Below are 26,930 nucleotides of genomic sequence, written 5' to 3' on the forward strand. Positions count from 1 at the left end.
CATGTAAATATATGTGTTTATATTTATACATAAACACATATATTTATACATAAACACATCTAGTTATAGTTATGCATAGGGATTATTGATCTACTTGTGTAATGGAATTTAAAAATCTAAAAACTGAGTACTTTTCGTCTTAGCAAGGTGAACTGTTTTTGATTTTTGAAAAGTTATTTATTATTGTGTGTGAGCACATGCATGCCACAGCACACAGAGAGATCAGAGGGCAACTCCGTGGAATCCGTTCTCTCTTTCCACCTTCATGTGGGATCTGGGAATTGACCTCTGGCTGTCAGGTTTGCATGGAAAGCACTGTTACCTGCTGAGCTGTCTTGCTGGCCCGAGGTAAGCTATTTTTAGACGTGAAACGTGTGTGGAGTAGAAGGGAGGAACGGGCCGGGGAACTGGACACAGTTAGGGTTGAAGCCGTGCAGCTTTGTTTCCCGGGATTCTTTATTTGATCTTGAGTCCCAGTTTTCTAGCCATGGATAGGGAAGTTGGAAATGTATTTGCTCCGTTTTGATGTCTGTGGCCACCATTACTGCTGTCGTGTGCTCCGTGTGTCCTTATCCTACATTGAATCTTTCTACATTCCAACACCGGGACCCAGCAAGCCTCTGTCGTTTAAGAAACCAATTCAGTAGGTTTAGTGAGGGTTTCTCTGACCTAGTAGCCACACAGATGCCCACAGAACTGGGGCCCAGATCTTCTGGGGGCTTCTCTTGTGATACCAACACTCTTCAGGAGGGTGCATGAGTGAGTGTGTGCGCATCTGCACCTTTGTGTCTTAATTTGATTGATACAAACACACTTCAGGATTCTGTGTGTGTGTGGCGGACGAGCGTATATCTTAATTTGCTTACTCAATGTAGTCTAGAATTTAATTATCTAGAATTCCTGGGCCTCTTTCCGGAACCTCCCCACCTCAGGACTTTGTACACGCTAAATAAGCACTCTGCCACTGAGCGACAGCCCCAGCCCTGGAATGTTCTTCAAAATAAAAAGACTGAGGCATCGGAGTTTAAATTCCTCCAGTGTTTGCTAGTCTACATTAGCCTCCCCAGAAATACCCAGGTGCCACTGGAGGCCACGGACATGGTGCCTCCTAAGCCTTCCAGTAAGAGCAGACTTCCTTGACAGTCTCAGTGACATGTGAGCGGAAGGAGAGGGGAGGTACAAACTCAGACACCTAGGGCACAGGACAGTCTATAGAGCATCATGGAGAAAGGATAGGCTGGGATGGGACTGTCCTGGGCAGGGGAGGCACAGAACAGAGACATTGAAGACCACCCTGTTGTAGGCTTAGTTCTGGACTTCAAAGAGCACCGTAGTCTCTCCGTAAGGAGGTGATGGTGGTATGTAGATATGACTGGGTGTCCTGAGCTTTAGTGGGAGAGGAGCTGGTCGGCATCGTCTACATTTCTAAGAGGGATAGGACCCTTCTTAGACGAGTGGCCAGTGTGGTGATGAGGCCGAGGAGGATTCTGGGAAGCCGTGGGGAGATGGGGTACCTGAGGGTCTTGGTGTGTGCTGCAGATGAGGGAGCCAATGGGACACGTTCTCTCATGTCGACGGCTGCTTCCTTGGGTACAGTGGTTTGATCTTGGACTAGTATCGACTTTTCTTCAGCGTCTGTCGGAGGACACTCTCCGTGTTTAACTCCTGGGCCGTGTTTGTCCACTAACAGCCCCTCCGCTTGCTTTTACAGCACATGTGGAGAACGAGGAGCAGTACACCCAGGCTCTGGAGAAGTTCGGCGGCAACTGCGTGTGCAGGGACGACCCAGACTTAGGAAGTGCGTTTCTGAAGTTCTCCGTCTTCACCAAGGAGTTGACAGCACTCTTCAAAAACCTGGTCAGTGTTCACCGTGTGCGCGGCTGTGGTGTGTGAAATGTCTGTCATATTCCCCCCAGAAGATGACCCGGCAGCCGGCCAGAGTGGTTTCTGATCATCTGTGGAGATAATGTCTGGTTTCTGCAGGGCCTAAGATAACTATACTTTCTACGTGTTTATAGTAGGTAAATTTGGAGCAAAGGCTTACAGTTTTAATTTATTTCTTTAATATGGTTTAAACTTAGCTTGGCACTTTAAACACTCAGGCGCAGGACGGAATGGGTAAATTCTCGTGTCTTCTTCAGGGCCCCTGACTCTAGTTTTGGAAACCAAAGACTAGTGTGTTCTGATTGGTGTCTAGTATAGTTCCCTGTGGCTGTGAAGAGACTCCATGACCAAGGCAGCTTATAGAAGAAAGTTCGCTGGGTTCAGTGGGGGCTGGCTGGCTTTCAGCCCCAGCAGGTTAGAGTCCGTGACCATCATGGTGGGGAGCACAGCAGCAGGCAGGCCGGCATGGGGCATGATGCTGGAGCAGTAGCCGAGAGATCCACGTACCACACCAGGCAGAGAGGGATAGAGCTAACCAGGAATGATTGGGACTTTTGAAACCTCAAAGCCCACCCTCCACAGCACATAAAGCCACACCTCCTAATCCTTCCCAAACAATTCCACCAACTGGGGACCAGGCATTCAATATATGGGCCTATGTGGGCCATTCCTACTTAAACCACCATGTGATAGAGGGCATCCAGGTTGGTCATATCTAATAGAACTCAGAGGAAGCAAGGTAACCTGTACTCAAAGTGCAGGGATACCATGGCTAGTTAAAGGACTGAAAGAGAGGGCTGGGTGGCCCCAGGTACAGAGAAACACGGGGTGGGCACCTGTGGCCACTGCTTGATAGCATGGGAATGGATCAGACATTTCTTGTGCTTGCAGCCCAGTGCTGTCCCTGCTGTGGGAACAGGATTCTGAAGAAGCAGGCGAGAGGGTTTGTGGTCCTGCCCCGGTGGGTGGTTGTTTCCCCAAGTGGGGTGTGCCCTGGAAATCTCTGCAGCATTTCCTTCCTGTTTTTCTCCCTTAGCATCTTCTAAAGACTCCAGAAGGCCAGATCAGGCCACAGTCATACTCTCTGCAGAGGACACAGGCAGCAAATGTTTTCATTTCTCCTCTCAGCTTCTGCCGAGCAAAGAAGCAACTCATTCCCGGAGGCGGCGGCGGCGGTGGTGATTGGTCCATGGGGCTGTGTCAGTGGGCGGGAAGCAGGGAGTGCTGTGTATGAGTTTATTACAGGAAGGGCAGAGAAAGGATCGTCAGGGCTGTCTCTCTCGTATGTTTTCCTGAAAATACTTTCTTAGAAGGAAGTAGCTGTCACAACGCTCAGGTTATTTTCTCTGCTTGTTTGCCGGTTTGTTTTAACTTGGCTGAATCTGGAACCTCTTGGCATTATAAACTCTGTCCCTCTTTGTCCCTGTCCCAAACAGTGGCAGGCTGCACACTGCCTCTTGGAGCCTGCTTCCCCCAAGGTTGTGGCAGACTGGAGCTGGTGGTTCAGAAGGGAGCCAGGGCCTCCTTTGCATGACCAGGGTAAAGCTCTCTAGAGGCTGACCTGGCAGGGTTCCCTAGGGAAAAGTCACTGTGGTCCCTGAACTCAGTGCCAAGTGGCTAGTCAGCATCTTAGAGCATGACTTGTGGGTGCACAGCGGCATCCTCAAGAGCGAGAGACCAGTGTAAGCAGGAGAAAGGACATGGCGGGAGACGTGTAGGGCCGAAGAAGACATTGCAGCAACTGTGTGCATAGGACAGTCGCCAGCAGACCTGAAGGAATCCTGCATGTGTATTGGAGGAGTTCGGGATGTGGGAGACCATTAGTGTTTGAAAGTATAGAATTAAAATCTGCGGACAGCCAGGTATTGGGGGCATACCCCTTTAATTTCAGTACTCGGAAAGCAGAGACAGGCCGGTCTCTGAGTTTGAGGCCAGCCTGGTCCGTGGAGCGAGTTCCAATATAGCCAGGGCTACACAGAGAAAGCCTGTCTCCAAAAAACAAAACCAAAAAATCCATAAAACCCTGGGGGCTGAGGAGGTGGATTAGTTGGTATTGGTAGAACGTTTGCCTCATAAGCATGAGGATGTGAGTTCAGAGTCCCAGGGTCCATGTATAAAGCACACTCGTAGTTCCATTGAAGGCAAGATGGGAGGCAAAGAGATGGATCCCTGGAAGCTGGAAAGCTTGCTAGTCTGGCCTACGTGGCAACGTTGCAGAGCAATAAGGACCGCAACTCATACAGAAGGCATCTGAGGACCAACACCCAGGTTGTTCCTCTGACCTCTGCACCTGGACATCTGCATTTAAGTTTTATGGACATGTCAAACACACACACACGACAAGACTGGGTAGAAAAAAAATATCTCCCAGAAAACAGAACAAGAACTAAAGGGAAAACGTCAGTTAGGAAACCCAATAAAGATGAATCCCCCGGCTAGCCTTGGACACAGCAGTACCGTTAGAAACTCTAAGATGTGGCAATACCTTGAACTACTGAGGGAAAAATGGCTCTGCCTGGCCTCAGGCCCAAGCCGCTGAACCTGTGCATCGGATCAAAGATATTGTCATACACAAGGCTCCGGACGGCTAGCCCCCATGCATCATTTCTCTGAAACCCTTGCTGGATGTGCTTTAGCAAGGAAAGAGGGAGGCTGGAGAGGAGGGATGGAGTCAGGGAGGGAAGGTGGGCACTGATTGAGGATGTAGAGCAGCCTGCCCGGCTCAGCTGGGAATGTTGGAGGCAGATGGGAAGCGTTTGTCCTCTCCCCACATCCCTGGGCAGCTAGTTTTTAAAATGTTTGCTCACTCATCCCTCTGGACTTTCTCAGTTTATTGTTAGATATAGACTAAAGCCAGCCAGGTCCTTCCCCACTTTTTTAGCACCTTTAATCCTTAGACCAATCCCATGGATTGAGTCAGTTTTGCACCTGCTGCAGAGATTGGATAACGGAGGGTCCCAATGGCGTATTGAGCCGAAAACTCAAGGACCAGAGCGCCTTGCTACTTTGGAGTATATACTGCTAATAAAGGCCACCTGCACCGTGGTGGACCTTAGGGTCTCAGTTACTCATTTGGGCAGTTCTTTCTATCTTTTATTCTCTGTGAAAGCGGAGAGCGGAGCAGAGCTTGGCCTCCGAGCTGTGCCCGGTGCCTTGCTGGCCAGACTGTGGCTTTGCCACTTGCAGAATCTGAACAGTGTCACTGGGTGCAGGTGCCGTCAGACTTCGTGCAGAGTGGAAGTCTCAGGGCAGGACGTGGTAAGCGTCCATGGTGCGGCAAACGCGGGCATTAAAGCTACTCCATTTCCTTTGCTTCTGGTGACTGCCATGCACAAGAGCTTGTTCCGCCACCTCGTGAGCATGGGGTGCAGAGGCTAAGTGGGCCTTAGCCGTTGAGGGACCGAGCTGGGGTCCAAAATGAGGTCGTATAACCCAAACTCATGTTGATACCCAAGGAGGCTTCTTGTTGGCATTTGGGGGGACGGAAGGATGAAAAGTGAGAGGAAGCAGGGCAGGGTTAAGTGTGGTGGAGGTATGTGCAGACAGCCTGAGGGCTGGATTCCCAACTGAAAGGACAGTGAGATGGCCCACTGTCCCGCCTCACGTGGCCGATGTGGCGGCAAACTGAACAAGTGGAAAGGGCTTGCAAAATGCCGCCGAGTGCCTAGGTGATCTCTTCGGGTTGTTCCAACCTGTAAACTCATGAAACCTGGCGCTGGGAACTTTGAGGGCACATGTTTCCAAGTTTTCACTTTGTGGAGTGCTGATCTTTGGTTTTATTTTCCAACAAAAATAAAGACAGAGAGAAGTTATCTGTGAGCCTCACTTAGTGCTCACCACAGTTTGGACGCTGTCGACCATAGGAGTGCCGAGCCACAGCTGAGCTGACCATAGAAGAACTCTCCTTTTTGGGGATACACTTTGAAAGTCTTGTTTTGGGTCACCTGTTTTTGGACTCTTTGTTGATCTCCCACAGACCTTGAAAAGGCACTTCAGTGTAGTTGAGAGTCTCAGCTTCATCTCTTTCCCAAAAGATAATTACCACCTGCCTGTTTGGAGGCCTAAAAGGATACTTCCAAAACCGCTGGACCAGCTCCAGGGAAGGCCGGCTTAGTATGAAATGAGATTTTCTTCCTAACAACACGAGACTCTCACAGTTAAAAAGACTGAAGAATCTGGACAGAATCAAGGGAGAAAGCAGGTGGTTCCAGAACGAACACCATGGCACTAAACAGGTCGTAAAGGCAGCGCGGCTTCTTAGACTCTTTTCCCTTCTCAGAGGAGCGCAAGAATTCTGGAGAAAGTTCCCTTGGAACACTTCTATGGCGAGAAGGGACTTTTGAATGACAAGCTTCAAGCTGGGACTGATTTCCGCAAGGTCAGCTTCAGAGAAATGTCTTGTCTCTGATAATGGGAAGTCACAGTCACAGAACCTGCTCAAGTGAAGACATTGAGCCTTCGCTTGAAGAACAGGAGCCGGGGAGGCAGGGCTGAGGGCGGAGTTACGGTGTGAGAGCTACTGTATCTCTGAGCTGAGGAATTTCCATTTTCTCATACCAAAAGAGGACCCAGGAGCTCCACCGAGCATCTCTTGGTCATCACTGTTGCTCTGTGCAGCTGCCTGGACGTAGAAGACACCACAGCTGCGATCAGAGCAGGCCACTAGGCTCTGACTGGATAAACAGAAGTGAGTAGCTTTAGTGCCTGGCAGAGGGGCGACCCACATCAATTACCTTGCCTCCTGAGTGCTGGGATTAAAGGTGTGTGCCACCATGACAAAGCCTGAGAAAGTGGGAGACAGACACTGTTGTGGGAGGGGACAGGCTGCCTAGGCCCCCCGGAACAGGGAGGAGAGCTGAGACAGGGCCTAGCACTTGGCCATGCACAAGCAGGTGTTGTACAGGCCAGTGAGCTCCACGTTGTCTGTCTTTTATGAGAACCTACCGTGTGCTTTGCAGGCCGCTAGCCTTCCTAGAGTCCTACCAGCCTGGAAAGCTGTCCCTCTCTTATTGCGGTGTGAAATCGACTGTGTTTTTGGCAGCTGGCTTCATTTGGTCTTTTAGTTTGTGTTAAACTCTCAAGATTGGCGGGGGCTTTCTCTCTCCTTTTTTAACGAAATAAACTTATCAAGGTGATGCTGCTGCCAAAGAGACAGGATGGAGGGCGTCTGCCCAGTAGGCTCCCCTATGTAGACAGGAACATCCCCCACCTCCCGTGTGTGTGTGTGTGTGTGTGTGTGTGTGTGTGTGTGTGTGTGTATGTTAGATAGTCTAAGACACCAGCATCCATTGCCTGGGGGAATGTTATATCTATATCAAGAACAAAAGTGGGCCGGATAATTTTGCTTAGAAAGTTTCTTGGTGTATATGTGCTGTGGCCACCTGGCACGCAAGGGGACCGGTCTTAAGGAAGCATGCTGAGGATGTGTTCAGTCTGGCTGAGAGCCCTCGTACTCTGGGGGCTGGGGGCTGGGATGTGAAATGCTCTATTGTGAAACCATGGAAAGAACTCTGACTTCACAGCTCCTGGCCCAGTTCTACCCATTCCTATTTGTATGATTTGGGGACCAGGAGAAGGCCCTACCCCGTTTCCATATCTGTTCCGTGGGAAGAGCAAGGCTTACTTCTCAGGACAGCTGTGACAGGTGAGATGAAATGCCCCTGTGCCATTTGGTGGCGTATTCCAGCCATTGTCTTTTCCAAAAATTTTCTGCTTAGGTGTCTGTTCTTCCAGAAAAGCGACTTTGAGAAGGAACATGGAGAACTGACCCTTGAGCCTGGCAGGTACACTTCTGCCCAGGTCCTTTGTGTTAACCATCCTCTCTGCCAAGAATCTTCTTCTACCAGACTCTCCTCGTTCTCTGCCTTGCCTGCTTCAGACTCTGCTCAAACATTACCTTGTAAGAAGGACACCCTGATTGTCTTTGAAAGAGTCCCTGTCCCGCACATGACAACAACAGCCACACCTAGGCTGGAAGCAACTCGAATCCACAGCAGGATAAATGAATCGTGGTGTGTCTTTATACTGTGATTAGGGAGGAAGGGATGATGGGTAGATACATCAGCGGGAATGAATCCCAAAGAAACCATGCTCAAGGAGCCAGATGGTGAGGAGTTAGTACTACAGATCCCACCTCTGAGAGATGCTGGGAGGTGGGAGCTTTTGCTTGAGGATGGGAGCAGGTAAGAAATAACCTACCTGGAGACCAGGTGTGAACACAAGCCATTTTGGGAGGTGTTGGTATGACACATTGGATAGTGACATGATTTCATGGGTGTTCTAACCTTCATTTCATGTCCTAACGTTTTCAAATGTGTGTGGTTTGTGCTGTGAATTACCCCTCGGTAGGTGTGCTTAAAACATTTGAAGCTATGTGCTGAAGCATCGGCATGGAGGAGAACATCTGCGCTGATGGAAATGATCCTCTGTCCAATGCGTTAGGCCATGAGCCACAGCAGGAACTCAGTCCTGACGAGAGGCACAGGCAGCCGGCATCCATTCTGGCGGGCAGTATGCCACGCCATCCGTTAGCGCCACCTCGCACGTGGATCCGAGATCTTGGGCCCAGAGAGAGAGTGGAACTTGGGGCAGATGAGACGCTGCTTTGTGGGCTGAGGTGAAGTGAGGAGGGCTGAAGTTGAGGAGTTTTAAGGTTCCAAAGTAAAATGGTGAGGACGGGCAACATGTGAAGGTGGCATTGGCAGGTGCAGTACCACCACCTTCTAGTTGTTAGTTCTGGTGTTCCTGACCTCTGCTTGGCGTGCGCCTCTGTCTTGCTGGCCCAGGAACTTCGATTGTACTTATGAGATTATAGACTTTTGCCTGCAGTTGACTCATCTTGTCCAAATGAACTCCAGAAAGACTGGAAGAGGGAAGGAGGGAAAGATGAAATGTTAGAAGCTTGTGTGTTGGCTCACGGTAGTCACAGGCTTGATGAAGTGACCGTTGTACTTAGGAGTGCTTGCTGCTCCCAAGGTGTTTTACAAGGCTAGTTTACAGTGGAGACAAATGTTCTCAGTGGTCGCCTGAGGTTAAGTTAATCCTTGCCTCAGTGTTATGGCCGGGGTGTTCATTTCTGCCCAGCAAAACTTGGCGGTGGAGTGTTTTAACAGCTGCCTGTGTAAGATCAGGGTTGATCAAGGCGATGTGAAGACTCTAAGAGAGAGAGGAGATAGGTCTCTCCTGAAGCAGGTTGTCCTTCAATGAGATTGATAAAGGGGGTCTCTCGGGAGTGGAGATGTTGTGCCCAAGCACATGGGGATATTCCAGGGACGAATACCAGGGGGACTTTTGGGGCGGGAGATTCCATCCACAGATCTGTCCCTGCAGTCTCAAGAGTTGTCAGTACCAAAGGAGGTTGGCTGTTGATCTTATCACAAGATCCTTGGGTCCTGAGAAAGATGTCGTCACCGTGTTGGCTTTCCTGTCCAGGAGTTTCTCAGTCCACCTGAAGTTTTGGGGTCCATTAGCCTGAGTACATGCCGCAGAGGCCTTGGACTTGTTGGTCTTGCTGCTGACTGGCACTGAGGCCCAGGGGGAGCAGGGGAACTCCCTAGTGAAGCCTCTAATGGAGGCTCTGTTATATTTCTACAGTTCCTTTACCATTTTGATTTTTAAGGTTTATTTTAGTGGTGTGTGGTGTGTGTGTTTATGAATGTCTATTTGTAAACAAACCAAACCAGGGAGTGGCTCCTCGTGGAGGGGGCTGAAGTTAAATCCGGTGCTCTCCGAGAACAGTGTGGTGTTCCTAATAACCCCTTTAGCCCAATTGCTTCTTCCAGCAGGCAACTTAAAAAGCCTTTTCAAAGTATATTACCCACATCCTAAGAACCACCTGTTTAAATGAGTTTGTGCTTTCTGGAACCTTCCCTGAAGCCGGGCCTCTTGCCATGCCTCAGGTTTAGAGACACTCCCTTCCCCCCAATATTCCTTGTTCTCTAAGGATCCTGTCTCCCCAGCTCCAGTCAATACTGCTCTGCTTTTAGCCTCTGTTACTATAACTTAATTTTGGTTAGGAAAAAAAAGAAGAAGAAGAAACCAGTAGTTTGTTATTTCAGTCAACTTTTTCTAATGCCAAGCAGGAAACTCCGTAAATAGAGCCCAGACTCTTTCGGCAGGCCCGGTGCTCAAGGTCCACTTTGCCGCAGCTGACAGGGCAGTCCCCTCTGCTGCCATGGCTGCCTGTGTCTACATCAGCATCTCAGTCCACCTTCTGTGCCCGCCAGTGACCTGGACACAGCATCTCAGTCCACCTTCTGCGCCCGCCAGTGACCTGGACACAGCATCTCAGTCCACCTTCTGCGCCTGCCAGTGACCTGGACACAGCATCTCAGTCCACCTTCTGCGCCCGCCAGTTACCTGGGCACACGACTCTGGTCCTGTAGGAGGATAGAGTTCTGCTCGTGTTTTAAAACCAGTTTCACAGGCCCTGCTCAACAAAAATTTCCCTCCTCTACAGATAAAAGTGACTCTGAGGAGCCCCCCTCCCCGCCCCGTGCTTCCCTTACGGCTCACGGGGGCTCCACCAGGACGTTACAGGCGGCTCTCCTCCTTTTCAAGCCCGATTCCTAGGCTGAGTCTGTCTCAGTTGTCTTCATCTCCTGGCCCTTCTCTACCCTATTTCTTCCCTGCCCCCCCGAGGCTGCACGTAACACCCCCCCCCATACACAGGTCTTCACTGTTGTCATTGTTAAATGTTCTCGCACGAGGGACTGCGTGGCCTGACCCCAGTGTGTCTGTCGCTTAAGATGTTCTTAACTATATGAAGATTTGCTTAAATGAACGAACATTAAAACCATGCTGTATTAATCCTAGCGCTCAAAGAGGCAGAGGCAGGTGGATCTCTGTGAGATCGAGGCCAGCCTGCTCTATAGAGTGAGTTCCAGGACAGCTAAAGCTACACAGAGAAACTCTGTCTCGAAAAACAAAGTAAAAGCCAAACAAACAAACAAAAAAGATGAGAAAAGCGTACCACCCCAGTGTGTGTGTATATCCACAATTGTCCGTGCTTCTCTTTCCTATAGGTTTTGCCTGCTTCTTTTTGTATTAAAATCTATTTGATCTATCTGCTATCAGCACCAATCCTCAATCCTCCCTCCCCTTTTCCCCACCTTCCTCCTCTCCCTTCTCTTTTTCCTGTTTTTGTTTTGTTTTGTTTGGGGGAAAAGAGGGCTTGAACTTAGATGGGATGGCCTTGAACTCTTAACCCTTCTTCTGAGTGAAGAGTTACAAGTGTGTGGCAATTACTAGTTTGTGCAGAGCTGGGAACTGAACCTAGTACATGCTAGGAAAGTGCTCTCCTAAGCGAGCTACACCACTGGCCCTAGAGTTTATCGTATTTCTTTTACCCTCTTAGCCAGCTGTTGGCGAAGTAGACTCAGAAAACTCATGGTTGTATTGATAAACTTTATTCCTTTGTTATGATACAGTCGATTCTGCTTTTGTTGTTGCTGCTGCTGCTGCTATTGTGTGTTATTTTGAGGCAGGGTCTTCCTAAGCAGCTGTGCTGGCTCTTTGATGTCAACTTGACACTGGCTGGAGTCTTTGGAAAAGGTGGGGCTGTTGGCAAGTCTCTAGGGTGTTTTCTGAACGAGTGGTGGATCGGGAAGTGTCCAGCCCATTGTATTTTGATGCTCCTTCTGGGCTGGTGGTCCTGGATTACAGGAATACAGACTGAGTAAGCCATGAAAAGCAAGCCAGTAAACAGCGTGCCTTCCATGGCCTCTGCATCAGCTCCTGCCTTCAGGTTCCTGCCCTTGTTTGAGTTCCTGTCCTGGCTTCCTTTAGTGATGGACTGCAGTGTGGCCATGTAAGCCGAACAGACTCTCTTCTCCCCAACTTGCTATTGGCCATGGTGCTTCATTACAGCAATAGTAACTGTGACAGTATCCACACTGACTTTGAACCTGGGATCCTTCCCTCTCATCCTCCAGTGTGCCAGGCTTACAGGCACATGCCGCCACACCTTCATTCGACTTAAAAGTAGTGATGTAATTCACTCTGTAACTGAAGCCTCGTGTCTGGATGGTCAGAGGATGTTTGTTGATCGGCCCTCTCTCAGGTCACACCCCATGCTGGGAGACGTGGTGCTCCTGAGAGGGAGCATGGAGCGCTGTCTTTTAGAACATACTAGATGCAGGTAGGACCTGCCAAGTGCCAGAAGAAATTCAGCACAGGGAAAGTCTGGGGACCTGGGGAGTGATGGGGGAGGGAAGGAGATGATCCCTTCCTTCTGGGAAAGGTGGCATTTGAGTCCTGCTGGGAAGGAGATAGCGCTGGACAGTGAGGACAAGAGAGGACATTGCAGCCAGGGGACAGATCGAGGACAAGCCACTAAATTGGAAAAGCAGAGTTCAGGAGGCTGAACAGAGAGCTGAAAAGTGGCAGATGAGATGCGTGGTATGGGGTCTCTGGCACAAATTAGCACTTTGGTATCCCTTAGCAACCTGGTCCCAGGTAAGCCTGGTAGGACTGTGAAGGAGGGCTTGGGGCAGCCAGGGCCTAGAAGCCTGTGGCAGGGAGCAAGAGATGCAATGCCTTGTAAGGAGAAGGGACACCAAGGCATGGGGTGGCTGCATTATGGGTGTCGGCGGAGACTCTTTGGCCTAGCATGGCTGTATGGTGCAGAGCAGAGGTGCATTGCGGACCACTCCCAGGTGAAGCAGCTGGTTAGTAGAGGGGACAGGAACAAGGATGATTGTAGAGCCAAGGTAGCAAGCCTTGGTCCTTGGTCTTGCAGGAGGGAAGGGTGAGCTCCTACATGGGGACTTCCTGTCTGTTCACAGTGGAAACCCGGGTGTGATTGCTCTCAGGGATTAATCACAGGCAAAGGCTAGTTCATCGCCCGCCCGCAGCACCCCAGACCTCACTCTCAGCAGGGCTTTGCGGTATTTAAAAGTTGATCCGTTAAGGTTAATCCTTACAGGCCGTGGCAGATTCCGGCGTGCCTTGGGCTGAGGCCAGGCCCATGACAAATGCTGACTCACTTAATACTAAAGCAACGGTTACTCAAAAAAATTGTTTTGGAAATGGCAGGCGTTAATACGCTCTCCTTTGGCCATGGGGTTTTCTTTTTTGTTGGTTGTTTCTGTTTTTATGCCAGCATCATAGCCCGCTTTTGCAGTGTTGTGCAAGCGAGTTCCATGCTCACTTGAACATTTCGTGTGCCGAGAGCCTAAGGAGATGACTCAGCTGGTAAAGGTGTCTACTGCCAGCCGAGCCTGAGGACCAACCTTATTAACCCCCAGGACTTACATGGTACAAGGGGAGAAATGGCTCCTTTAAGTTGCCCTCTGACCTCACACATGTGCCATGGCACCTACATGCCTACACACAGTAATTAAAGTTGTATGTGCTGGAGATAGGGGATCTCACTATGTAGTCCTGGATGCCCTGGAACTCACAGAGATCCACCTGCATCTGCCTCCCTGGTACTGGGATTAAAGGCGTGTGCTGGCAAGCGCAGATATATTCCAGATTGTCTTTTTAAATGGTGGCGTTTGTTTTATCTCCCTGTGCAAGGTAACTACCGAAACGTTAAGTTCCCTTCGCTGGGGTTGAATGTGAATGCAGAGGTTCTCCCATCCTTTCTCCTGCCTCCTGTCCATTTCTGTGATGTAGACATGGGACCTGCTGACACAGTGTGGCAGAGGTTGTGTTGATTGAGAGGGGGCGCAGGTAGGCTGAGCCCAGGAGGGAGGAAGTGTATCTCAAACTTATTTCCCACGTGGGAAGGCATCTTGGGGTCGAGGGCTCGCCTCTGTGCTGGAGGTTTGCGGCTGGCACTTCACTCACATTTCAGTTGCCCTTGAAGCATCCGTGCTTGCTCACAGCAGACCCCGAGTGTGTCAGGAAGTTCTGATTCCCTAAGATTCACTCCGAGATGACAATTCAAGATGGCATTACTGGCTTCTTTTGGCAAGGAGAGCAAGGCTCTGGCTCCCTGGCTTCTGCCCTTCCTTTTCCTGGCTCTCTGCTTTCTCCTTTTTCCAGCAGACGGGTACACAGGCACACTTTCCCAGACACTGATAACCATACCATACTCACGCATGTGCCCTCTCTCACACTCCTTGGCACACAGCCCTCCTCTGCGCTCTGCCGTCTAACCCGCATCCTCATTTCTTCGCTCACTGCCTTCAGTGTTTGCTCACACGCCTTCCCTGCAGACAGAAACCTCTGGATCTGCCTTCCTCTCATTCCCGTGTAGGGATCATGCCGGCTGGACCCCCACACTGCCTGGAGTGGGCTGCTAGCAATGTTGTTGAGAAGTGGGTTGTGCCCTTTTGTTTCAAGCACTGGAGTGAGTGATTCTCTCACTGATTGGTGGTTCGGAGATAGGTTTAGGTTTCACTAGTGGTGACAACTTCCCACAGCTTAGCAATTGAAGGTTCTTGTGGAAGCCTACAGATCCAGGTCTTCCGTTAGCTGCATGCTCACTTCTGAAGCAAAATGAGTGAGTGGGGAAGGCCACCGCACCCTCCTGGCCAGGCTGTCCACGAAGGGAGATTATTCCCAGCATCCTTCCCAACACGCTTGTCATCTTTGCTTGGATTAGAAAGGACGTTGACTATCTTCTGTGCTTTTCCTTTTTAGATTCAAAATATGAACAACATCATCTCCTTCCCTCTGGACAGTCTGCTGAAAGGAGACCTGAAAGGCGTGAAAGGGGTACGAATGAGTACCGGGGTTTGGACATTGTGTGTGGGGGGGTCACAGTGGCTGTCACCCCGCCCACCGCATGTAGCCACAGGAATGGCATTCACTTTCTTTCCTTTCATTTGGCGTTTTGATGCCACGTGATGCAGCCGCCGCCATGCCACTTGGCCTGTGGGTTCTTCTCTTGCTGGTGCTGCAAGCTTGGTGAAGGGAGAACACAGAGAGGGAAACGAGCCAGTTGGAGACTCGCAGCACACCAGAGGGTTCCCACAGGATCACAGGGAGGCGGGGGAATCTGGTTTCCTTGCTGTTGTGTTCCTGCTCTACCCCTAGAAAGGACCCTAGCAAGGGCAGAAGGTCTCATGGAGCGTGAGCTGACTATGTGACTCTGCCCCCAGAGGATGCTCACCGAGGCCTTGTAGTACTCAGTTGATGCAGGAACTCCTATTAGTCTCAGGGCTAAAGGGATGTTTGGCTGGGTTCTTGAGAAACCCACGTCTTTGTATGTGTGTGTGATTTCAGGGGCTCGGTCTAGGCACATCTGGCAGCCTGTCTGAACCATCTTGGGGACCTCTGCCTAGACCCCCTGCTGAATCCCTTCCAAAGCAGGCAGGGAGAGAGCTGTTAGGACAGCAAGGGACGTGATGTGTTTTCCCTGTGCAGGCCCGGAAATCAGGCCAGCTGATTTACCAGGAAACAAACAAACAAAAAGCAAGGGGTAGGAGGTTGCCGTCTGCAGAGGAAAGACACGTCCCACAGTAGAAGCATGGATCCACGCCCTGGGCCAGGCTGTCAGGAGCGGGAGGGCAATTTCACAGAGACCTTCCATGGCCCCTGGAGACACAAAGTTTAAACACAGAAAATAGTCTTGTTGAAGGGAAACAGAGCTGTGTGGGAACCTTTGGACAGATGTGAAGGCCAAGCCCTGTTAGAAACCACGAACCCCAGCTCTGAACCCTGAGTGCAGAAGGGAAGCCCAGGGCACTAGGATAAGGGTGGAAGTGAACACGGGCGGCATGCATGTTGTTTGACCTGATCTTTGTGTGTGTTGTATGTTGTATAATGCATGTCTTAGAATGAGAAAGAATGGAAAGGAAGGAAGGCTGGCCGGCCCACCCCTAGTCTCAAGGGTAGGATCCCACGCGTGACTTCTTCCAGAGGCTAGCGCCTGTACAAACCAGTCTAGGGGTTTGGATGTCTGTCTTGCACAGAAGTTAATGATTAATTAAACTTACTCGCTGCCCCTCTGCTTGCAGGATCTGAAAAAGCCCTTTGATAAAGCGTGGAAGGACTATGAAACCAAAATGTGAGTGTTTTTTATTGTTTTAAGTTATGTAGGCAATTTGAGATTTCAGTTTTAAATGGGGATTTTGTTGCTCGCAGTGACTGTCTGAATAAACCAAATCCAGGAAAGGATTTTCCTCAGCTGTGTCTCATGGCTCCTGGTGGCAGGTGTATCTGTTGTCTGCGTTCAGAGAGGGTGGCCTCTTCCAGCAAGCTCTGTGGTGTCGGGGTCGTGGTGGTCACAGAATAGGGTTTCACATTAGGGCTTCCTGGTGGTTCATTAAATAAACAAGCAGAGCCCTGGAGCTGGGGGATGGCTCACGGGCTAAACCACTGACTCTGCGAACGTCAAGTCCTGAGTTTGAGGCCCCAGAACCCGTGTGAAGAGACAGCTGTGGTGGTGGCTGTGATCACACTGTCCTGGGGTAAGGTGGGAAGTGGAGACGGCCAGAGTTCCTGAAATTTGTCTACCAGGTCGCCTCTTACACAGGGGCAAACGAGAGACGCTGTCTCACAGAAAGCAAAAGACAAGGACTGACCCCTGAGGGGGCCCTCTGAACACGTTCCCGCCAGGATACACACACAGATGCAGGCAGGTGCACCTCCATACACAAGGGTGTCTTTTTGTTCTTTTGTTTGTAATATTTATTTATTTACTTATTATGTATAAAATATTCTGTCTGTGTGTGTGCCTGTAGAACAGAAGAGGGCACCAGACCTCATTACAGACGGTTGTGGGCCACCATGTGGTTGCTGGGAATTGAACTCAGGACCTTTGGAAGAGCAGGCAATGCTCTTAACCGCTGAGCCATCTCTCCAGCCCTCGTTTGTTTGTTTTTTAAGTGCACTCTTAGCTCCCAGTCCCTGTTTATCTGAAATACTAGATCTCTTGTTTTTAGGACTGCCAGCCTCGAGGGCTTCAGTTTTTACTTGGTTTCTTTGTTGCTAGGGAGGGAGGTAGTGGTTAGGGCTCAGTGACCCTGATGTCTCCCTCTGCTGAAGGTCAGTCTGCTCGTGGCCAGGGACAGGCAGGTAGAACATTTCTCATCAGTTTCTCATTCTGAAGGCAGGGAGAATAAGGCCAGCTAGAAAAAGCTAATGATGGTATCGTGTGTGTGTGTGTGTGTGTGTGTGTGTGTGTGTGTGTATGGTGGGAGAGAGGGTGCCTTAAAGGTGTTGATGATTGAAATGATGGAGATTGACAATTCCTTTAAACGTTTTGTGTTTACCTTGTATCTGCCGGGGTGCTGAAGGCATCCCTGAAAGGAAAGACACTTCCCTACGGAGCCGTCTGGTAAAGTGAAGGGTCTTCAGAAGGAAGTCATTGTAAAAATGACTTAAGTGTTTTAACTGGGTCCCTCACCCCGACCACGGGTGGCATCCACTCCTATACTCAGCAGGAGTGGAACAAGCCTGGGGGACCTAGAATGTCTGCTCAACTCAAGGAGGCTCCCAACCGTCGTCCTCGGCCACGTAGCCTCTTTTCACTGTGCTAAGTTCAATGCCGTCAGCACACGGCTGCTACTGTTTGCTGGGGCCTGGCACCTGCCTCTGTAGCTTAGGGTCAGGAGTGGGATTGGCTCACCACTGTCCAACTGTACCTGCACATTGCCCCTTACACCACGACCTCGCTCAGAGACGGGGATGGTTGGAGCAAGGTAGAGTGATGGCCGAGAACACTGTGGGAGAGGGGTCTCTGGTTGAGGAGAGAGAAAGAGATTGGGGGAGCGACGGCATCACACTCTCCAAGACAAAGCTTGATTTGCTCGGCATACGGACAGAATCACCTCAGAGTCTGGCTTGGGAGTGGGGGGGCTTACAGAGCTTTTTAAATTCAAAGCCACCCTAGGATACATAAAAAAGTTATTCCTTACCCGTGAACTTGGGCAGTTTCCCTATCATGTGTGATAACTAGATTTGTCTTCAGGATTCCTCCGCAGTAGCTCTGTATTGAGTGTTTAGCTACATGGCCAGCGTAGCAGAATGGTGTAATGGGCCTAGAGACTGTAGTGCCCTGTGGTCACAGGTCTGTTGAGGTGCCTGAATTCTCGAGACAACGTCCCCGGCGAGTGACCTCCTAGTCCTTCACATTCTTGGCACCTTCAGAGTATCAGTTGACCTCGTGTGCCAGACAGAAGAGCAAAGGACTGGCATTCGTGCATCTTCCACACGTATGCACAGACAGACACACACGCACACACTGCCTCCTGTGATGGCGAACCCTCAAGTAGCCAGCTGTGTCTCTGTGTGTGAGCTGAGGCTGGGCAGGAAGTGCCTCCAAGGCCTTTAGGTCCAGCGCTTTCTGTGGCCTGTGCAACTCTGTGACACCGTTTCCCTTGGTGTTGGATGTTTCTGGGTGTGTGCCCAGCTGGTCAGTTTATACCTGAACTGTACACGTGACATTTAAGTCATGTAGCTTAGCATGAAGTCTCTGTGGGAAGGGACATGAAGGAAGAGAATGGTTGAACAGCGTGATGTTGTCGTGAGGAGCACTCTGGAAGCCAGAACTGCGTGTGACTTTGCTAACTGTGACACAGAGGGTGCTAGTGAGGGTCTCTAGCGAGAGGCTGGCTATCAAGGGCAAGGCGTGTGTGGGTCTTCCATCTTCTCGGACACAGATAGGACCCAACAGGTGCTTAGGCAGTATCTGTTGAATGAGCAGCGGTGTTTCCATGACACCGCGTAGCTTGCTTTCTGCGAGAGTTAAGAGGTCGCCCGCTTTGAAGAGTGCCACACGGGCGGGCATTCGTCTCTGCAGATGATTCTGAGGCTGTCCGCTGGGGAGTGCGGTGCCCAGTGGCCTCTTGACTCACCCTCGCGTTTCCTTCACACACAGAACCAAAATAGAGAAGGAGAAGAAGGAGCACGCCAAGCTCCACGGGATGATCCGCACTGAAATCAGCGGGGCTGAAATCGCAGAGGAAATGGAGAAGGAACGGCGCTTCTTCCAGCTGCAGATGTGTGAGGTGAGAGGCCGGGAAGGGGAACGTGGTACAGGCTGGGCCACGGGCGCACATCCTCTCCAGTGTGGTCTTCCCCACCAGACAACCGGACTGCGTTTCTGGGATGAAGGTTTGTTTCCATAGAGGAATCTTAGGCTACTTCCTGGTGTGTGCGTTTAGGTCAGTCTAAAGCCAACCTTCACTCACGGAAGAGAAAGGGACTGGCAGAGACCGGACTCAGAGGTCAAGAGCACTTGCTGCTCAGTCACGAGGATCAGAGTTTGGATCCCTGCACCCAGACCAGGCTGCCCACAGCGCCTGTAATTCCAGATCCAAGGGCTCTGGCCTCCACATAGACCTGCACCCACGTGCCCAGGAACACACACAGGAATCTAAGAGCGTCTTCTCTGGCCTCCATACTTTCTCACAGGAGTTGGCTAGAATATTTACCTCTTCCATGCTTTTAGGAGTTCTTATTACACCTGTGCAGTCGGTGGAAGGGAGGTGTGAAGAGCTAGCGGAAGACGTTCATGGCTCCCACAGCATCCTTACTATCCAGTTAGACATCACCCGCCCTAGGGGTCTTGCTTTCTATGGTCTTTGCTGGTGTCTTGGAGAAGGGCAAAGGGGAGCTGACATCAGGAACCTTTATCTAGATCAGAGTCCAAGAAGCATGAAGGCCTTTGTGTGTGTGTGAAGAGGGCCCCGCCTCTCCCCTAGAGTCTGCATTAGCCTAATCCCCAGCCCAGTGGTACTTGTTATACCTCCTTAAACAGGGCACTAGTTAAAAAAAAAAGAAAAGAAAAAGCCTTCACAGACCTTCCTTCCTAATTGTATGCTTTATGGATTGCTTTTTATAATAAGTTCCGGTAAGTAGAACTTCCGGGTCAAAGAGCGTACACATTGTAAGTCTTGCTACGTTGCCAAACGTTTTATTAATGATTCTATCATTTTGGTCCGTTGCCAGATATCCAATTAAGAGTGAATAACTATCAAAAAGGAAGGAGAAAGGACACATAGGCAGTTCTTACAGAGAGAAGAAAATTTGTTGTTATGGTTTCAGAGCGGCTTCCTGTCCCCTCACTGGCTTGCACAGCTGGCCTAGGAGGGTTTCTGGACTTGGGCTCATCCTGAGACAGCTGGGAACTCACGGGGCTTACCTCAGGTTAGCAGGTTTTCCTGGGCCATCCTGTCTTGAAGAGGAGATGTGTTCAGGATTATTTTTTTAAAAAATATTTTATGTGCATTGGTGTTTTGTTTTGTTTTGTTTTTGTTGTTGTTTTGTTTTTGGGTTTTGGCTTTTTTGTTTGTTTGTTTGTTTTCCGAGACAGGGTTTCTCTGTAGCTTTGGAGCCTGTCCTGGAACTCGCTCTGTAGACCAGGCTGGCCTCAAACTCGCGGAGATCCACCTGCCTCTGCCTCCTGAGTGCTGGGATTAAAGGTGTGCGCCACCACCTCCCGATATACATTGGTGTTTTGCCTGCATGTATGTCTGTGTGAAGGTGTCAGATCTTGAAGTTACAGTCATGAGCTGCCATGTGGGTGCTTGGAATTGAACCTGGGTCCTCAGTGCTCTTAATTGCTGAGCCCTCTCTATCCCACCACTTCACAGTGAGGGGAAGGAGGTTTATAAAGCCCTTGTTCTGGACACTTTTAGGAAAGGACGAATGAATTTTATAACGCCTGGCCTTCCTGCTCAGCAGTCCTTGATGGATTCTCTGGGTTAGATGTGGCTTTGATACAATTCATTTAAAATTCACCGTTTTAGTGCTTTGGATCAGCAACAAAATCTCCACTACTTGTTGAAGACAAGGAGCTGGTAAAGAAAGGGACTTGAAACTGGGTGTGGTGGCAAAGTGCCATTGATCTCAGTTCGAGGACAGTGTAAAAGGCACCTGGGTAACAGAAAATATATAGTAAAAGCCAAGGCAGTTAGAAATTCCCATTTGTTCCAGGCATCCTCCTCCCATGCATTGAGAGTAAGCTCATCCTGCCTGGTTATATGGCAGACTATCTAGTTAGTAGGATGTGTGATTATTAAACGTTGCATTACCTGACCAGCATAGCCATTTAGTCACGTTTGCAGACAGCACCTGGTGTCTAGCACAAGCTCTGCCCGGTCTACAGCTGTTAAACACGTCCAGATAGAGTCAGTCTTGAACAAGGGGTGTGGCGCAGTTGGCAAGTGTGCACAAGCCCCTGGGGTCAGGCTCCAGCCCTGCCTAAGCCAGGTGTGGTGTTACATACCTGTATCCCAGCACTTGGGAGGGGGAAGCAAGGGGACCAGAAATTCAAGGTACTCCTTGATTGTCCAGCGAGTTTAAGGCTAGCCTAGGCTACAGGAGACCCTGTTTCAAAAGAGCCCCCGATGTCGTCAGACGCTTCCAGCTGCTGACTTCTGCCACGGCCTTCCCTTGTTTCTCAACAGTATCTGCTGAAGGTCAATGAAATCAAGGTTAAAAAAGGAGTGGATTTGCTGCAGAATCTGATCAAGTACTTCCACGCCCAGTGCAAGTAAGTGGCCCTGTTTCATGGTGTCCTCGAATGCTCCCTGTGGGTGGCAGCTTCCAGTGGGTAGCTTTGTGTTGAGGGAATAAACACTTGTGTGTGTGTGTGTGTGTGTGTGTGTGTGTGTATGAACGAACATAGCTCAGTGGTAACTCACTCTTGGCCTGGTATGTGTAGGGGCCTAGGTTTAATTCCCAGAACTGGGGTGTCCGGGGGAGAGAAATTATTACTATCATGAGCTGGGGCTGGGGCTGCAGCCGAGTTTGCAGAGTGTTCGCCTGGCACGCAGAGACTCTTGGGTTGGTAATTCCAGCAATATGTCAACCAATGTGGTGGCATAATCCTGGTCCACCTAGGAGGTAGAGGCAGAAGGAGCAGATGTTTAAGGTCATCCTTGGCTATATAGACACTAGCCTGGGCTGCATGGGATTCTGTGAATGAATAAATGAATGAATGAATGAATGAATGAATGACCATGGGAAAAAAGAAGCACCAGAATACAACACAGATGAACCTTAACTATGTAGAGGGAAGGAAGGCAGAGACGCAAGGTCACACTGCATGACTCTGTGTATTTTACAACCCAGGAGTAAAAGCACTTTATAGACAGAAAGCAGCTTAAACAATTCCCATAGAGAATGAAGATGTGGGGCCTGACCGCTTGTGGGTCCCTGCTCTTTCGGAGGCAACAGAACACGTTCTGACTGGTGCAGACACTGGCAGTGTTCTAAAATCTATTGCACTGTACACTTCCAAAGAGCGATCTTAGGGCTTGAGGATTGTGTCTCAATAAAAAAAATGGAAGTAGGGAGGCAGTATTTAAAAATTGACAAGAATTGTCAAATACCTTTTATTTTCCTTTTTGTAGAGGGGCCAGTTTGTTTGGTCTGACACAGGCTCTCAGATTTTGTTGATTTTGAGGAAGAGGGGACACAGCGTTGATTTGGTGTGTTCTGCTAAGCCAGTACTTGCATACATTACTGATCTTAGGAAGTCAGTGGGAGCGAAAGAGAATATTCGTGTTCTGGGCACTTAGCTTTGCTGTGGATGTTTCCAGTCCAGGCCCCTGACCACTGGTGTGAGTGCACACCTATGACTTTTTCACAAGCCACGGCATCTTCCCTCACTCACCCATTAGACTTTGATGGAGTTCTTGTTTATATAAGGCTTATGCAAGGTGCTGAGATAAAAGGATGTGCTTGGAGAGATGGATCAGGGACCGGATGTTTGCGTCGGCATTCTGAAGACTGGAGAGATGGCTTGATGGTTAAGAGCGCTGTCTGCTCATCCGGAGGACTTAGGTTGGATTCCCAGAACCCACGTGACAGCTCAGAACCGCCCGTAACTCTAGTTCCAGGGGATCCGACTCCTCTTCTTACCTCCGAAGGCTTCCGCAGACACATGGTGCACATACATCCACTCATGTGCACATACGTACACGTAGAGTTAAACAAATACATTGTTTTAAAAGAGTAGCCCCAGACAGTGAACTGCCATAGAGTAGTCTGGGGTGACATTAGCATGGCTGAACTGATCCCTGCTGGAGGGGAAAGTGTGAAGCCCTTTGAGAAATCCCTCAGAGGTCAAGCTGCCACACCTGTCTGTCTGCTGCTCTCTCAATGGCCTGGCCTGGGGATGGTGTCACTGCACATACTTTGTCCCCTTCCCTGGAAGGTCCTCTGGCTTCCCCTGTGCTCCAGCAGATGCACTGTCTGGATGGGACCCCATCTCCTTGCCTCTGCAGCATCTTCATTCATTCCCATGTCCAGGGATGCCGTGTGGACCAGCTATGCATGTGCAGTGGGGGCTCGGGTGCTCACCCCGAGGCTGCTTAGCCGTTGATCTCAGGGTGGCTGTGGTGACTCTGTTAGCTTGTGATCAGGTGGGACATCAGCTGGGAAAGACTTGCCCAGACTCCGAGGACCTGGAATTTCTAGAATTTTCAAGACGGTTTCCTCTGACAGACTCAAAGCGAGGACCTGCTCAGCAGATCGGAGCTACTGCTCCATCCTCATAGCCCGGTTGCCAGGTTGCGTAGGAAGTGGGTTGCTTCCTCATTGGGTTTTTATTTTTAGGGAAAAGTTATTCTCGGATTTCCTTTTTCTTCTTTATTTTGCACAAAATATCAGTTGGGTAGCAACAGGCTACTTGTGGAAAGTGAATCGCTTGACCTTTTATGGACACGAGCTCTATAACCTTCCGAGATGCAAGTCTTCCCGTTTCCTCCTCGGTTGAGGGCTGGTGTGGGCGAATGTGGGGGTTGTGTCCTCACATGGTTCAGTTCATACTCGGGAGACAAAGCCTGAAGGAACCTGGGGTCACGTGTGTGCTCTGCATGTTGTGCAGCCCTTCACACTGCCTCTTCAGGTGCCCTCGCCACGAGCCCTCGCCACGGCTGTCTTCCACATGGCATCTAGACCCTTAGAATGACTTCCATGCACCTTAATTTTGCTATTTCATTTATTTTTGCTTGTTACATTTTGTAGTTTGTTTTTTTTTTAAGTATTTTGTTGTCACCGTTTTTTAATTTCATGCAAAGGCAGGCACTTGTGTCCCTGGAGCATCTAAAGATTCGTCTTCTGCTGCTGGAGAGGGAGGGTGCTGTTCTGTAATAGCCAAGGGAAATAGGGCAGCCCTTGGGACAGTGACTAAAGGAGGCGGCGACTCTCTGAGGTGGTGGCTCTCTCGGAGGTGGGAGTGTGTGTTGAGTTGCCTTGCGCTTTGAGAACGTACTGCTCAGAGCTGTGAGGGCCAACAACTACGCTGATGAGGCTTGGGAAGAGGAGATGTGGAGGAGTGGGTTTTTGTGCCAGGAAGGGGTGGGTGCCATGGGCAGACCCTCAATAGATGGGGTCCCCATCCTGAAGCGATGGTAGCTTGACTGTGGGGCGCTTGGCACAGTGTGTGAGGTCCAGGAGAAAAGATCACATCTAAAGAGTTCCATTTTCAAGGCTCGAAAACTGTGGTTGAACCGGCTAGAAAATGTCCAATAGGAAGAGAACAAAGTCTGATTTGGTAACACCAGTGATAAATGCCCTTTGACTAAAGCGTGGAAAAATGCTAACAGGCTTTGGGGACACGCACCTGTGAGTGTCACAGTGACTGACGGACGGAGGTCACGGAAGCAGCCCTTGAGCTCCTTCCCTTTGAAGCTGCTGTGGTGTCTGCCTGGTACCCTCTAGAAGGAGGGCACAGATGGATGGATGTTTGAGAGTCAGAGCAGGAGTGGGTGGTGGTATTATAGGTGGATTCATAGGTTTGTCAAAGATGAAAACTGCATACTTAGCCCAAGTTTGCACCTTCTGCGTGTACTCTCCAGGAAACGTGTGAGAGCCAGGCTCCCGAGCCCCTGACTACACCCTTGCTCTCTCCGTCTACCTTGGGAAGAGTTCCAAGCTGCAGATGCCCAGGGCTGCGCACCTGTTCCCTCCCCGGGTACCGCCTTTTCCTGTACTTGCATTCCCTGCCTCCTATGTTTATCTCTTCCTCTCTCTCTTGTGACCTACCTACATTACCAGAATGCGGAGTGAGCAAGGGAGTCATTACATAGAGAACTGTAACTAAGGCACGGAGATCACAGGAGCTCACAACAGGAGCAGCCCACTTTCTGGTGCCCGTGGCCCTTCAGTTCTTCAAGATTTCCTTGTCAATTTAGAAGCCCAGAGAGGCAGGGGACCTGACATGTTTGCTCTAACTCTGGCCACAAATACCCGGACAGGTCACACTGACACGGGGACATAATTAATTGCTATCCAGAAGCATGTTCTGTGTTTAGAAACATTAAACACAGGTAAATATCTCGTCACTTATGTTGAGTGACTGGCTACATTGTTTTCACGACCCTTCTGTTTTGTGGCACACTTAGGGTGAAAGAGTCTCATGGGACCATCAATGACTTTAAAAGAAAAAAAAAAAAGAAAAATTACCTAAGTAAATATAGATGTGAGACCCAGGTCACTTTCTTCCCACCCCCCAGATTTTTAGTTATCATTTATTTTTTAATTTGTGCGCGTAGGTATATGATGCTTGCATGCCTTGGGGTGACCTGAGGTCAGCAGACAACTTGGGGAGCCGGCTCTCTCCTTCCACATTCTCCTCTGCTTCTGCCGCTGCCTGTGCATCTGGCCAATTCTCTTCTCTCCTCACCATAGGGGTGCTGGGATTCTGCGTGCACACACGTCACCTCTGACATCTGGCTTTTGCTGAAGGTTGTCCCGGAAGGGTTGAGTTCTGGTTGCCTGGCTGTTTAAGTTACTTCTCTTTCTGTGATGGAACAGCCAATGAAAGCCTGCCACGGAGGGGAGGTTACTCCTGCTGTGTGGAGGCGGAGTCTGCCAGAGGGAAAGTTTCAGGTAGCAGGGGATAGAGGAGCCAGTGCTGGCTTTCAGCTTGCTTTCTCTTTTTCATTCCATCCGGGACCCCAGCTCACGGAATCGTGTCCCCACGTTCACGTTGGTCTTCCCTGCTTGGCTAAACCTCTCTAGAAATAAAAGCCCTTGCATCCATACCCAGGTGTGAGTCTCCTAGGTGATCTTAAATCCAGTCAGGTTGACGGTGACGACTGGCTGGCATGCTTTGGGGCTGTGCTGCAGACTAGCAACTTTGCTACCTCTCCTGAATCCTTTGTCTTAAGTGACCTCGCAGCCCTGAGTCCCTCGCTTTAGGAGATACCTTTTGCTAGCTAACCTTTGAAACCCATCCTGCTTTCCTTGTAGGTGGAGCCCGGCCATTGATGTGTGTCAAAGTTGCCCGGTATTCCACTTGACTGTTTCCTAATAGAATTCTCTAGTAAGCGCTCTGGTTTGCACCTTATGGCTTTTTGGCCTCAAAGCCCTCACTGCCGCTGTCCAGGAAGTCTAGTTTCTATTTACTAACTTAAAATCAAGTCCTCTTTTATGTGGGGGAAATGTTCAGCCTTATTGCCATTCCTTTCCAGTTTGTTTATAGTTTTGTCATTTTATTCTGGTTTTGCCAGATCATGCGCGGTTCTGTTCTTCCAGGAACCCTGCCTCCTTCCCTCCCATAGTCTCATGGCTAACAGCCTCCTCCCCCATGACACACAATCTCTGCTTTTTCTTTCCCCCAGTTTTTTCCAGGATGGACTCAAAGCTGTAGAAAGCCTCAAGCCATCCATTGAAACACTCTCCACGGATCTCCACACAGTGAGTAGCCTCCCTCTGTATGGGGTTCAGGGCCCATTTCTGCAGCCTTGTGCATGCCGGCTGTGCTGTCCGGCAAGGACCAGCTCTGGTGTGCCGAGGGATGGTGTGAAGGCCATCCCTGCTTGTGCTCGTGTGTGGAAATACCATGATCCGCAACATCTAAGGGCGCCTTAGTCTTACTTTTCTCTGCTTCGTTTGCTCTTCAAAGATCAAACAGGCCCAGGATGAGGAACGACGGCAGCTGATACAGCTTCGGGATATTTTGAAATCGGCTTTGCAGGTTGAGCAGAAAGAGGTGAGGGGATTTAAGACTGGAGGATCACTGTTAAACACACCCCCCCCCCCATGCCTTTGAAGCTTTGGGCTGAGGACTATGACATCCGTGTTGACGAGGGCTCACAAACTCCTCTGGGACCGTGTTTATTAGCCTGAAATGTCTTTTGCTTTAGAAATCTTAGTGTTATAAGGCCGTCTATTTTAGGATACTTCCTTCTAGG

The 26,930-nt window shown here is 49.9% G+C and overlaps 1 protein-coding gene across 5 annotated transcripts in view; it reads left to right on the top strand.

Moving 5' to 3' along the window:
* The window catches only part of LOC121438893 (arf-GAP with SH3 domain, ANK repeat and PH domain-containing protein 2), a 151,862-nt gene that overhangs the window by 70,466 nt on the left and 54,466 nt on the right, over positions 1-26,930 (top strand). For all 5 annotated transcript variants that reach the window (XM_041639378.1, XM_041639381.1, XM_041639379.1 and 2 more), the window contains exons 3-9: positions 1,712-1,857; positions 14,476-14,550; positions 15,795-15,844; positions 18,659-18,788; positions 21,192-21,277; positions 26,358-26,433; positions 26,642-26,728. In XM_041639378.1, coding sequence (XP_041495312.1) covers positions 1,712-1,857; positions 14,476-14,550; positions 15,795-15,844; positions 18,659-18,788; positions 21,192-21,277; positions 26,358-26,433; positions 26,642-26,728 — 650 coding nt within the window. The remainder of the gene's footprint in view (positions 1-1,711; positions 1,858-14,475; positions 14,551-15,794; positions 15,845-18,658; positions 18,789-21,191; positions 21,278-26,357; positions 26,434-26,641; positions 26,729-26,930) is intronic.

The sequence above is a fragment of the Microtus oregoni genome, unplaced genomic scaffold (genome assembly GCF_018167655.1).
Source record: "Microtus oregoni isolate MIOR12 unplaced genomic scaffold, Mior012 000058F_ref0000040, whole genome shotgun sequence".
Lineage (NCBI taxonomy): Eukaryota > Metazoa > Chordata > Mammalia > Rodentia > Cricetidae > Microtus > Microtus oregoni.